Genomic DNA, 14,305 nt, shown 5'->3' on the forward strand with positions numbered 1-14,305 from the left:
ACACAGAAAGAGCAAGATGCCCGGCAAACTGCCAATGGTGAGGAAAGGTTAAGACGGAGAGGCTGGGCACAGTGGGGCACAGTGGCTCACTCCTGTAATCACAGCACTTTAGGAGGCTGAGGTGGGAGAAGAACTTGAGCTCAGGAGCCTGAGACCTCCGTGAGCAACACAGTGCGACCCCATCTCTACAAAAAAAAAAAAGAAAAAAAATCAAAAAATTAACCAAGTGTGGTAGCATGTGGTTGTTGTCCCAGCTGCATGGGAGGCTGAGGTGAGAGGATCACTTGAGTCCAAGAGGTCGGGGCTGTAGTAAGCTGTGTTTATGCCACTGCATTACAGCCTGGGCAACAGAGCAAGACGTGTCTCAAAAAAAAAAAGAAAGAAAGAAGGGGGGCTTTTAAACTGTGCTGTGTGTGTTCCTCTACTGGTTGATTTGTTTACGGTGAAAATGTGGTCATGTATTAGCTGCATAATTTAAATACAGTGCAGTGGCTCGTGCCTACAATCCAATCACTTTGGGAAGCTGAGGACTGCTTGAAGCCAGGTGTTTGAGACCAGCCTGGGCAACACAGCAAGACCTTGTCCCTACAAAAAAGAAAAAATTAATAAATATATTTAAGAAATGCAAAATGAGAAAAGGGAGAAAACTATTCTCTTTGGTGGGTATGTCACTGATGAGCCTGGAAGCCCCCCAGCTGATTCAGAACCACCATGATAAGCACGGGGCAAGGAGGAAGAGTGCAAAGCGCACCAGGGTTTATGCTCGGTTCTTCCGCATCTGTCTTCTCATTTATTCTCCACAAAGGATGTCTATTTCCCAGAAGAGAAAACTGAGGCTAAGCAACTTGCTCAAGGCCACCAGGCTGGCAAAAGAGAAGGCAGGATTTAGAGCTCAGCCTGTCTGGCCCAAGGGCCCCTGCAAGAGCCTGAGTGCTTCTCCAGTTGCACAGTAGTCACCTGCTCCTCGGGAAGCTCTGGCCACAGCATGATGGCCCTGCCTGCCCTGGGCTGTGAGAGCAAACCCGCCATGAAGAGAGAGGCCTGAGATGACCTGGAGTGGCTCCTAGGCCACTCGGACTCACAAAGAGGCCCTCCAACTAGATGAAGTGAATTCTCAGAAGCCAACCAAGACACAGGCCCAGCCAAGATGCTGGTAGGCAGCTGGATAAGGGCCTGTAAGGCTGCTTTGCAGCGCTGAGCCGAAGCAAGCACACCAGAGCCTCTGAGCAGCAGGAGGAGGGCCACAGCAGGCCCCTTCCATGCCTCTTGACTTACAGTGCTGGCTGCCGGCAACACTATGGACTCTGCATTAGCATTTTGCAGACTGACAACCATTCCAGCAGGCCCCATATTGAGAATTATAGGAATTCCTTGTATATTCTTCTCTTTTCTGAATACAACTATTTCCAATTTCTCAGCTTTGCTCAAAGACAGGTACATACCTGTCTTTCTAAACTAAGTCAAATCTAAACTACTTGATATTTGCCAAACCAGCTCACTTGGAAATGGCCAGAGACGGAGCTCCCCACCACGATCTGGGGTTGGCTGATGGTCAGTTCTGCAGCAGGGGGATGGAGTTGGGGGAAGGGGGTCTGGGGTTACTCACAGTCCTTTGTAGAGGATGCAGCCAGCGAGAATGTGAGGTGAGCGCTGGCAGGTCTGCAGAATGCGGGCTGCCTTCAGCAACAACAGGGGCTCCACCTGTGCAGGGCAAGAGGCATCATGCCCACCCATCAGCATGCTCACAATCAGCAAGGGAGAAAAGGGGAAAGGGTTGTAAAGAACAAGTGGACAGGGTGTAGCACGAAGCCTGGAAAAGGAGAATGTGTCACACAGTAAAAGCCGTGTCATGGCTTGGGACTGTTCTACCTCTCTATACCCACAACTGCTGACACCACTAAATACCAAATTCTTAGAACAAGGAGGCCTGTCCAGAAGCTAGAAGGTGCAGCAGGTATGGCATATGGCTATTCAAAGGGGTCAGAGTAGATGGCCTGGGAGACCCTGACTATCTACCCTGACAATGCTAAGACCTGACGGCAGCAGAAGAGAAGGGCATATCCTATAAATACATGTCATGGCACCAGGTGAAACCTACCTACCCCATCCTCCACCTTCCCTCTGAAGCACAATCTCATGGTGATACAGGTAGTTTGATGTCTCACCAGGCTCTGTGACTCTGTTCCATCACATAAAATGAAAACATCATGCTCTTTAACTCAAGGAAATATGCCTCAGTTCCACATTCCTTATATGGAATAGCCTAGAAGTTCCTAAAAATACAAGAAAAGCATCTGGACTTGGTCAGGAAGAGCCAGCAATAACCAGCAGCCTCTTCAGATTTCCACCTGCCAGCTAGAACCAGCAGGTACCCACTGACTGTTAGAACTCCCTGTTAATGGAGTCTCCAGGGCTGCTGACACATTAAGAAGTTTATTCTTCATAGCCTCAAGACGGCCCTGTCCCAGCCAGCCATTCTATAAAGCTTTAGGGCCAGCTACAGGAAGTTTTCCAGACTGGAGCAGGGAAAACCCTTCCCCATGTCTGGTGGGGTCACGCTCTATGAAGGCTGAGTCATAGTGCCAGATTCCTGTTAAAGGGACACTATTTACTATGGCAGTGAGACACAGAAGAGGCCTGTGAGTCAGGCTCAGATAGCAGGATTTTTTTTTTTTTTTTTTTGAGACAGAGTCTTGCTTACTCTGTTGCCCAGGCTGGAGTGCAATGGTGAGATTTCAGCTCACCGCAACCTCCGCCTCCCTGCTTCAAGCGATTCTCCTGCCTCAGCCACCCAAGTGGCTGGGATTACAGGTGTGAGCCACTACACCTGGCTAATTTTTCTATTTTTAGTAGAGATGGGATTTTGCCATGTTGGCCAGGTTGATCTCAATCTCCTGACCTCAGATGATCCACCTGCCTCGGCCTCCCAAAGTGCTGGGATTACAGGCGTGAGCCACCGTACCCAGCTGTAGATAGCTGGCTGTTAATGGGGCAGCACAGGTGGTCAGGCCAGCCACACAAGCAGCCTAGGTTTCACTGAGTGCCAACTGTGAATGGAGCAGCTCAGAGACACAAAAACAGTTCCCAACCACGCTCTCTCAAAGACAGCAACCTTGTTTTTGAAATGTTCATGCTGGGCATTTCTGAATCTGAGAATCACTAGATCACATGATATGAGTATCAAGAGAGAAGGCCTTCAGATTCCTGAGTGCAACACTTCTGAGGCGTGGGTAAAATAATAATTCCCTTTGCTGAGCATTTTCTTGGTGTCATTTGAGGTGTTGCTTCATTTGACCATCAAAACAGTTCTAGAAGGCAGGTATGCTGACACCATTCTCTGGATAAGGGAAATGGGGCTGAGAGGTGACCTGCCGTGTCATGGCCCTGCCTGAAAAGTGACATTCTACTCACTTTTCCAGATATAGTTCACTTCAGGGATATTAAAAAAGTATCCAGAAGCCCTAGTCTTAGATATAAAATGAGTAAGGAAGATGAAAATGTTACTTTGCTTTTGTCCAGGTTCCAGAGGGAATTGAAAATCTTATGCAGATCACTGGTATTTTTCAGAATTTGTTCGATGAAGGTGTCCCACTCCGTGCTCAGTTCTTCCTGAGAACAGCTCTAAAACAGAAAGAGCCTCAGGTCAACATCTGAGATTTTGAGGGACAGGCTCTTTGGCCAGAGTCTCAACTACTTCAAAAATTGTTCCTCACACAGGAAACTGACTGGAAGGGAGGACCTGTTTTAAACCTACCCCATCCTGGATCCAGGGTGTCTGCTGGGTAAGGGTGGTAAGCAGGGCCTGCATTTTCTAAACATCCCAGGGAGGAGAGGGGGATAAACATTTGAAATAAATGTGACCTATGCCACTAGGCACAAAGGCACATGAGGGGGCTCCGAGAGCCCCCGACCTTGTCCCTGGACATAGTGTGTTTATATGAAGTACAACAGACCCCGGAGTAAGTGCTGGCAATATCAGTTTTTATAAAAAGGCCCAACGTAAGACTCCTCAACCCCATACTCATACCTTATAAGCCAGGGAAACAGGTCCATTGTAAAAGTTAAAGAATCCAATTAGCTGATCCAGAAACCGCTTGCAGCTGATATCAGGGAGCTCCACAGCACAGCCCAGCACCTGTTAAGGAGAGAAACCAGGAAGACAAGCATTTTCCTTTTCTTTGAGTTGAAGTCTAGAATCCTGGCATCCAGGGCTCTCCATGTCCTGACGTGACTGGCCCATCCAAATGGATCTTCTATTGTCCCTGAGCCCACACCCTCCATTCTGCCAAGTTAATCTCCACGGACAAGTAAGTTTTGTACCTCAACTCATGTTGCCCAATCCCAAATGTCCTCCTTACTGTTCATTTCCCCAGGGCTTACTCATGACCTTCAGTGACCACAACAGATTTTGGTATCTCCATGAGGTCCATTCTGCTAACTCAAGCCAATAATGCTGACCTCTTTTCTGACCCTTGTGTTGCTAGAACTGTTATCTGGACAGTGCATATTTAATCTGGATTCCATTACAAACAATGGACAGGACTCAAAGTCCTTCCTGAATGGCCCTCGTGCCTCTCGAGCTGGATGAAGTGCTTTAAGAGCCAGAACTGACTGCAATCGTCCCAGTCACAGATCTCCAAAATGCTGGGCATAGTGCTTAGTTCTACAGAAGATAAATACTTGCTGAGTTAGAAGGTAATCTGGTCATATGTTTAAAAAGCCTGAAAAAGTTCCTATTACTTGATGCAGTAATTCTATCTCTAGGAATCTGTCCTAAGGGAATCATCAGAAATTTAAATGAATAAACTCTGACAGAAAACAAATAAACACAAATTCCCTCTGAATGTAGGCTACGGTAGCACACGGATCTTTGCTTTGTTCCCAGATGTAATCCAAGAGCTTATAAGAGTCTGGCATGTAAGAAGTGCTCAACTGATAAACAGACTGAATGCAATTCCAATCGTAATCCCACCAGCTTTTCTTCAGAAACCGACAAACTGATTCTACAATGGAAATGCAAAGGACCTGAAATAGACAAAGCTACCTTGAAAAAATAAGGTTGGAGGAATTGTACTATCTGGTTTCAAGACTTACAGAAATCAAGACAGTGTGGTGCTTCAAACAGATCCGTGGAAAAGTCTAAGAGAGTCCGGAGAAAGGCCCATACTTAAATGGTCATCTGATCTTTGGCAAAGGAGCCAAAGGAATCCAATAGGGAAAGGAAAGTGTTTTCAACAATGATGCTGGAAGAACTGGTTATCCAGATGGAAAAAAAAAAAAAAAAAAGATCCTTGACCTCTCTTCACACCATTCCCAAATATTAACCCAAAGTAGATTACAGATCTAAATGTAAAAGCCAAAACCATAAAATTCTTACAAAAATAAAAAAGGGAGACTATTTCCTCCAATGGAGTAGGCAGTGGTTTTTTAGGCAAGACACAGAAAGCAATAACCATAAAAAGATAAAACCGATAAGTTAGACTTCATTAAAATGAAAACTCCTGCTCATCGAAAGACACCAAGAAAATTCACAGGCATGCCACAAACTGGGAGAAATTATTTTAAAAATATGTATCTGACAAAGAACTGGTATTTAGATTATAAAAAGAACTACAAAACTCAATTTTTAAAAAAAAAAACCCAATTTAAAAAATGGGCAAGGGTTTGAATGGATACCTCACAGAGGAAGTTATACAAGTATTCATTAAGCACACAAAAAGGCCTCAATATCATTCATCATTAGGGAAGTGAAGATTAAAACCACAATGACATATCTATCACTGCACATCCAGCAGAATGGCTAAAATGAGCAGACTGCCAATCTCGACGCTGATGAGGATGTGGAGTAACTGGAATTTTCACATTGTTGGTAGGAATGGTCTAACAGTTTCCTATAAAATCCAACATACACTTACTCTATGACCCAGCAATTCCAGGAGACTGGCTATTTACCCAGGAGAAATGAAAACACGTGTCCACCAAAATACTCGTATAGGAATGTTCCCAGAAGACTTATCCTTATGTCCCCAACTGGACACAGTTTGGATGTCCATCAAAAGAAAAACACACGGTGATATATTCAGATAACAGAATACTGTTTGATAACAAAATAGAATGAACATCAACAGATGCAACAACATGAACGAATTTCACAAATGTTAAGTGGAAAGGTGGATGCCTGTAAAGCATGTAACCACAAACACTGAATTTTATTTTATAATATGCATGACACAATATCCGCATGGAGATACACTAATGTGTGCAATTTACTTTGAAAATGGTAACAAAATAATTTGGGGGCTGGGTGCAGTGTCTCATGCCTGTAATCCCAGCACTTTGGGAGGCCAAGGCAGGAGGATTGCTTGAGCTCAGGAGTTCAAGACCAGCCTGGGCAACCTGGAGAAACCCTGCCTCTAGGAAAAAAATTTAAAAATTAGCTGGGCATGGTGGTGTATGCCAGGGGTCCTAGCAACTCAGGAGGCTGAGGTGAGGATCGCTTGGAAGTTGCAGTGAGCCAAGGTCACACCTCTGTACTCCAGCCTGGGTAACAGAGTGTGACACTGTCTCAATCAAATCAAATAAAAATAATTTGAATGGGAGGATAAAGGAAGGAATAGCTAGGTAATACAACCATAACAAAATGCTAATTGTAGACTTGAGGAGATATATAAGTATTCACTGTAAAATTCAACTGAGAAAATTTTCATAATAAAATGTTGAAAATAGGCTGGGTGTGGTGACTTACGCCTGTAATCCCAGCACTTTGGGAGGCCAAGGTGTTTGGATCACAAGGTCAAGAGACGGAGACCATCCTGGCCAACATGTTGAAACCCTGTCTCTACTAAAAATACAAAAATTAGCTGGGCGTGGTGAAGTGCACCTGTAGTCGCAGCTACTCAGGAAGCTGAGACAGGATAATTGTTTGAACTCGGAAGGCGGAGGTTGCAGTGAGCTGAGATTGCGTCACTGCACTCCAGTCTGGCAACAGAGCGAGAGTCCATCTCAAAAAAAAAAAAAAGTTGGAAATAATATCTACAAAGTTGAATAGAGCATCCCACACTTAAGCTTCCCTTTACCTTGGGAAGGCTTAAAATAAAATGTTGTCGTGAGAAATAGCACTTTAGATTATATGCTACTATTAGAATGTAAAGGAATGATTTTTCTTCTCTTTTTTTTTTTTTTAAGACAGGGTCTCACTCTATTACCTAGATTAGACTGCAGTGGCAGTCATGGCTCACTGCAGCCTGAAACCCCTCACTCAAGCAATCCTCCCCTCAGCCTCCAAGTAGCTAAGACCACAGGCATGAGCCACCATACCTGGTTAATTTTATTTTTTTTTTGTAGAGACAGGGTCTTACTATGTTGCTCGGGCTGGTATCGAACTCCTAGACTCCAGCAATATTCTTTTTCTTTTAAATGGGTTCTCTGAAACCTAACACATAACAGTGTCTTTTCTGGGTCACTTACCCAGTAAGCGTGGAGAAAGAGGACAATAAAAACTCAATTTACAACACAGAGTAAACAATTTCCACAAGTTGGCCTACGTCTTTGAAAGGAAGGGAGAAACCAGCCATGTGCCATGCGGGTTAGAAATGTTTTGGAGAGTACTCAATGATGATGGGCACATGCAGAAAGTGCCACAGGAAGCGAGAATGATTACTAAATGAGGTGGGCGTAGGGCGGGGATAATTCTAAATTCAAGACCCAGAGACAGCATAACTGTTTAAACTTACCACTGCAACACTTCAGCACTGATTCTCCCCGTTCGACTTACCCAAAGGTAATCTCCATCAACTTTTATGGCAAACTTCAGCTTTCTCAGACGAACAAGAGTAGGAGGGGAGTCAGAAATGTCAGAGACACAGCGGACAACTCCGGCAATCTGTCCGCAAAGCAGCTCCTGTTGGTCAAGCAGGGTCTGTGGGAAAGGGGCACATTCCAGATAGGAAGCTGAAATTCTTGAACTCTTGCGTCATTTCTTACAGCACACTAAAGCCTGCAAGCCAAATCCAGTCTGTTGCCTGTTTTCCTGTGGCCTGTAAGCTAAGGATGGTTCCTATACTTTTTAAAGGTTACAACAAAGAAGAACATGTGATTGAGACCTTAACGTGCCTTGCAAAGCCTAAAATATTTCCTGTCTGGCCCTTTACAAAGTTTGCCAACCCCTGTCTGAGATGACTGAACCCTAAGAGAACACCCACCATGAACACAGGAGATGACTGCATAAAACTATTTCTGTTGCTAGGATCCTGGGCATATGCTCGAGAAGAAGCATGAGCCTTTCGTTCCTACTCGAATCCCCTGTACAGAGTGGCCAGGGTGACCCAGATTAACCCCAACTATCCATGTCAGAGCACGGTCACATGAGGGAATATACAGAATCTCCTCATCAACCTTAGGCTTAACTAAAGCATAGGACAGCCAGACAGTATGTGATGCGACGGAAAATGTACACACCACCCTTACCTAGAAAACTGAGCTTGAACCTAACCAAGGCTCTGGATCTTACTACTAACATTAAGGAAATACAGTGGGTAGGAGACATTCAATGACACCACCATGAGGAAGAAATCAGCCAAATCTAGAGTGTGGGACATTCTGACACTCTACTGCACAGATGACCTGGTTTCTTCAATAATTCAATGGCATGGTTCGGGGTGGAAGATGAGTGGCTGGGTGAGGACTGTTATTTAAAGGACTTAAAATACAAAATAACCAAATAGAATACGTGGGTGCTGTTGGGATCCTTATTAGGAAAAAGAGAAATAAATGGAAGTATGGGTGGGTGGAAGGAAGGAAGAGCAGAATAAGTAACGTCCAAGACAATGAGGCAAAATTTGAATACAGCCTGGGTATCAGGTAATATGAAGGAATTACCAGGTAATATTAAGGAATTACTGTTACTAATTACTGTAACTTTTGTTAGGTGTGGCAATGTTTAAAATAATGCCCTTTTCAGTTAGAGGTGTTGCTTGACACTGGTGAGACGATACAACATCCAGAATTTACTCCAGGAAAAGAAAAGAGAGAGAAGAGGGGGTTAAGATGGGTCGTATGAAATTGGCAAAGTATTGATAATTGTTGAAGCTACTGATGGCATATGAGGGTTCATGATACTTGCCTCTCGGTTTTTGTATATGTCTGAATACAAACTTTTTTTTTTTTTTTTTGAGATGGAGTTTCACTCCTGTTGCCCAGGCTGAGTACAATGGCATGGGCTCTGCTCACTGCAACCTCTGCCTCCCAGGTTCAAGCGATTCTCCTGCCTCAGCCTCCTGAGTAGCTGGGATTACAGGAGCACGCCACCACGCCTGGCTAATTTTTGTATTTGTAGTAGAGACAGAGTTTCACCATGCTGGCCAGGCTGGTATTGAACTCCTGACCTCAGGTGACCCACCCAACTCGGTCTCCCAAAGAGTTGGGATTACAGGTGTGAGCCACCGCACCCAGCTGCATATAAACTTTCAAAAACTGAGCTGATCAAAAAATGGGGGCTAGAGGGAGGCAGACAAAAATCATGCTGGAAATAGAAAGCTAAAGACGATGCAAGTGCTGAGCTCCCTGGAAATTTTAAGACCAGAACAACAAGAAATAGTACACCTAAAATAAGACAGTCAAAATGTCAATGTCTGGATTAGCCAAACTGTCCTGATCTAAACCCTAAACTTGGGAGAAGTCACCACTTAGAGGCACTGGGATCCCCACTGAACAGTAAAATGCTGTGTGGCTTACCTGGGAAGGATAAAAATAACAAATGCCAGCTCGTGTTGGATCGCCTTCTTCCTTTACCTTGGAACCATCGTAAAGAAAAAAATAATTCCACCTGGCAAGAGAACAGAATGGAGCCATGTTTCCTTTCATCCAGTGATCACAGCATTTAAAACACAGCTTCCTTTTTCCCAGCCTGAGGAGGGCTCATTACTGTGTTTGAAAGCCTTCAGGTGGCCCCAGAGAAGAAAGAACCCCAGTAGCTACAAATTAGATAAAACTGTTCTGTAAACGCAGGAAAGTCAAACTAAAAATATGCCTCTATCCAGCCGTCAGACCATCTGCCGGAGAAGACATGAGTAGCTAGAGGAAAAACGAGGCGCCCACAATGACTGCTCTTATTTGAAACACTGAACCTTAACCATACAACCACATGGTCTGATACACTGTCTTTCAAGGCTCTGGTAACAAATTAAGTTAAGGATGTTATTAGATGGACTCCTCATAAGTGCTGAGCATAAAGATTTCCGGAAATAGCCCTTCTACTAGGAATTCACGCATTCACTTAACAAACATTTGCTAAGGGCCCACAGTGTGCTTCACGTTTGCTGAGCAAACATGCAGTTTCAGTGCAGGATTGTGACTCCATAAATCCGTAACAGGGGGAAAACGGGCCTATGAGAACTTACAGAGAAACTCTGAACTCTCTACCACACACCTCACCCCGGATCACTCAAGCACACTTCCTCATTAACCTCCTGATTCCCTCAGCCCAGAGAAAGCTCTTTCTTCTGAATTTCCATGACCCTCTATTGTTCCCTAAAGACCCTTACAAACTACACTGTAACATAACTATAATTACTTAATGTTATTATCTGATTACCTCTTTAAGACCATAAAACAAACACCTCAAAGGCCGGGTCTCCATTTTGTTTTGTTTTGTTTTTACAGACAGGGTCTCACTTTGTAGCCCTATAGGCTGGAGTGCAGTGGTTCAATCACAGCTCATTGCAACCTCAACATCTCAGGCTTAAGCCATCCTCCTGCCTCAGCCTCCCAAGTAGCTGGACTACAGGAGCATGCCACCATGCTCGGCTAAATTTTTTAAAAAATTTTGTGCCGGGCGCCATGCCTCATGCCTGTAATCCCAGCACTTTGGGAGGCTGAGGCGGGCAGATCACTTGAGGTCAGGAGTTCGAGACCAGCCTAACCAATACGGTGAAACCCTGTCTTAATTTAAAAAAAAAAAAAAATTTTTTTTTAAAAAGAAAAAAAAATTTTTTTGTAGAAATGAGTCTCACTATATTGCCTAGGCTGGTCTCAAATTCCTGGACTGAAACAATCCTGCCTTGGCCTCCCAAAGTGCTGGAATTACAGGTGAGAGCCACAGAGCCTGGATGGACCTGTTTTACTTCTAACTCTCTGAAAATGCATCTATGAGGCTAAAGCATAAAGAAGCAATGGGACCAATCTGTTACCTGCTTTCTTCTCCCCTGGATCTAGGCCCTCTCTGAGGCCTCCCTCTGTGGCTCCCACCTCACCTTCCTGATGAAAAAGCACCAACTCAGGTGGGCACAGTGGCTCACACCTATAATCCCAGCACTTTGAGAGGCCTAGGCAGGAGGACTGCTTGAGCTCAGGAGTTCAAGATTGGCCTGGATAATATGGTGAAACCCCACCTACAAAAAAAATAGACAAAATTAGCCAGGCATGGTGGTGTGTGCCTGTGGTCCCACTGACTTGGGACACTGAGGTAGAAGGATCACTTGAGTCCGGGGGGTTAAGGCTACAGTGACCTGAGATCACGCCACTGCACTCTGGCCTGGATGACAGAGCAAGACCTTACCTCAAAAAAAAAAAAAAAAAAAAGCACCAACTTGGTCTCTGGCACTGTCCACTTTCCCAAGACCTAGGGCTGGGTGTACAACTGGCTGCAGGGTAGGCTTAGATCAAAAAGCCTCAAAAAAGTTTCAAAGCCAACTCAGAAGCTCCACGTGCACCCCATCCTCCTGTCTCCACATTCTCTGGGTGGAAGCATCCCTGCTTGTGCAGGCACATAAAAGAACACTTGACTGTCATTTTGAACTGCTCCAGCTTTTTGACTCTCACATAAATCATCAGTCACTAAATCCTGCTAATTCTAGCTAAACCTGCTTTTCACTTTCATCTCCTCCATGACTGATGTTTGCTAAACCTAATTATGAGACAGGATATACGCATTTAGGGTTGAGAAGGGAAATGGGATTCAGACAGACATTGAGTAATACCCTTTAACAGCCAGTCTGGCCAAACCTCTTCTCATGGTGTAATTTTCAACTGCAACCATTCCTCATCTCTGCAAACTGAAGACTACAATACCCACATTCTCATCAAAGCTGGCTGCAAGATCAGGCTGCGGCTATCTTTTCTACCATCTCCCAGCAATGTCAGACTCCTTCAAACATTGCAAGACGCTTGCAAGGTTAAAACACATTAGCTTTGGAGAGAAATGGCTCACGTGTTGATTCAGCTGCTCTGAGGAAAGTGGCATTTTTATTATCTTAATAAAATTAACACAATCTGGCTGGGGATTTTCAATGAACCCCAAAAATTGATCCAGCAGCCCAGCAAAAGCTGTGTCATGGCAGGCCCTGGTACTCACCACGAGGCTGACTTTGTCTCTGTGGAGGTGGAGGCGGCCATCTACTTAGCAGTCATCCTCGTTCTCTTCACCTAGGTTTTCTTTTCCAGTATCACTTCTTTCTACCCAGCTGTGACCGTTCCTCTATCCCCCAGTCCAGTGAATCTGGACGTGGCAGGTTTCAGTGTTTTCAGTCACAACTGCCACTTGGTTAGTTTTCACTCAGCACGGAAAGTGCCACTTCCTTTCTTGCAGGTTCTTCGGTTTCATGAATATTTCTATGCCTCTTTCAACTCGCAGAGGAACTGTAACAAAGAGAATCCCAGCAGAAAAGCCAAATCCATTCATCTGGCTCCCTGAGCGTCACTGTGGCTGTCTACAGAACAACCTCTTCAAGCTCTTCTCCAGGAAAGCCAACAGTGGGAGATGCATGCTAGAGCTGGTGTTCTAAAGAAGTTTCTAGCTTGTCTGGTTCAAACCCATCCTGAAGATTTTATTAAAAGTTTTGAAGTTTCCAGTTCAAACATCAGTGCCTTGGCTCTGAAATAAACACAAGGAATAGACATTTCAGAAACTCGTGAGAGTGCATGTGACCTCGCAGGATTAAACGAATAGTATCTTTCAAAAGAGCTTTCTGTAAGGGTGACAATGATGCTTCAAAATCAAAGAGGAAGGCTTGCAGACTTCAGAGTAAGGGCTTTAGTTTCTCGAACAGTTAAGGGACACACACCACAAGGCTCACAGAAGATCAAATCAAACGATAGGGTGAAGACGCTCTGGGTGTGGACAGCTATACAAATAAAGCGGTTGCTGTGGTAATAATGGAACCCAAATTAAGGAACTGCCATCTTGACAGTCCAAAAGTAACCTGAACGTGAAGAATTCCAGAGCAGGGCAAGTTTCTAAAAAATGAAGAGAACTTTATCAAATGGCTTTCAAACTTCCACCAGAGAAAGACAACTCAGTGTATCATGGAATTTCAGTCGGAAGGAACCCTGGCATTATTTACTGTACTCTCTTGGACTCTGTTCCAAAAGTACCTTGGGCGGCTCTCCTTTACACCCTCCAGAGATATGCGGTTCACCACGTTACATTTCTCCTTCCTCCTTCCACCAAACTAAAATCTGCCTTCCAAATTTTACATCTGCCTCCCACTAGCTAGTCTGGGTAACACTCTCCAGGAAAGCAAAAAACAAGGTCTAATTTTACCATCTGACAACTTCTTGGTCACTTCAAAACTATTGTCTAATTCCTATTGTCACTTTCTCCAAGCTTAATGCCCTAGCAACATGGTCTCAAATGCTTGCTCACCATTCTGCAATTTGTGGGAACACAACGCAGTTTGTTAAAAGTCTCTAGAGACGACCCCCACTGAATATTTAACGGACTGTAAAATCGCTATTTCTTCTCAGCTCTAGATATTTTGGATTGGGTCTCCACGGGACCATACTCATTGTATTCTATGGAGCATATCTGGGTGCCTGTGGAGGGGGCATCTCTGTTCCCAGAACCAAGGACAGCAGCCTAAAACGCCCCATCAATGTTCCCAGAGGACTGGGCCCCCCTACTACCGAAGGTTCTCTCTTATCTCTGAAAGGTCCAGAAGAGGCCAATAACGGCCCTGGCGTAGGCACCGCCATCGGAATGTGAGCAGAAAAGGCTCTGGTAGCCTGGGAAGTTGTAGCAACAACCTGGGGGAGGGGCTGGTGATAGCAGTATGGGAAACAGCCTCGGTGGGGCAGCAGGGCTGGAAAAGGGACGCTAATGGCTGGAGAAGGGCCAGGACGCTGCCAGACACAGCCCCCGGGGCGCAGGCAGCGATCGGTGACAGCACGAGGGCTCTGCGGTGTCTGGCCCCAGCTCCGGGGGACTGGGAAACGGTGGGCGAAGGCCCAAGGATCAGGCGGGGTCTGGTCACGCTCTCAGCTCGGGGCCCGCCCCTTGGTATCCCCGCGCCTCCGAGCGCCGCCCACCCAC

General features: G+C 45.2%; 1 protein-coding gene across 5 annotated transcripts in view; it reads right to left on the reverse strand.

Moving 5' to 3' along the window:
• Positions 1-14,305, reverse strand: part of HPS4 (HPS4 biogenesis of lysosomal organelles complex 3 subunit 2) — a 30,320-nt gene that overhangs the window by 15,789 nt on the left and 226 nt on the right. For 4 of the 5 annotated variants that reach the window (XM_032256722.1, XM_032256720.1, XM_032256718.1 and 1 more), the window contains exons 2-7: positions 12,350-12,868; positions 9,733-9,823; positions 7,775-7,918; positions 4,028-4,135; positions 3,505-3,621; positions 1,607-1,701 (exon numbers count right to left, since the gene is read on the reverse strand). In XM_032256722.1, coding sequence (XP_032112613.1) covers positions 1,607-1,701; positions 3,505-3,621; positions 4,028-4,135; positions 7,775-7,918; positions 9,733-9,823; positions 12,350-12,390 — 596 coding nt within the window. In that variant the 5' untranslated portion in view covers positions 12,391-12,868. Of the gene's footprint in view, positions 1-1,606; positions 1,702-3,504; positions 3,622-4,027; positions 4,136-7,774; positions 7,919-9,732; positions 9,824-12,349; positions 12,869-13,639; positions 14,277-14,305 lie in introns of those variants that run through there. The other variant, XM_032256721.1, reaches the window with a different exon arrangement.

Source organism: Sapajus apella, unplaced genomic scaffold, assembly GCF_009761245.1.
Source record: "Sapajus apella isolate SASKATOON/1434 unplaced genomic scaffold, GSC_monkey_1.0 scaffold95, whole genome shotgun sequence".
Lineage (NCBI taxonomy): Eukaryota > Metazoa > Chordata > Mammalia > Primates > Cebidae > Sapajus > Sapajus apella.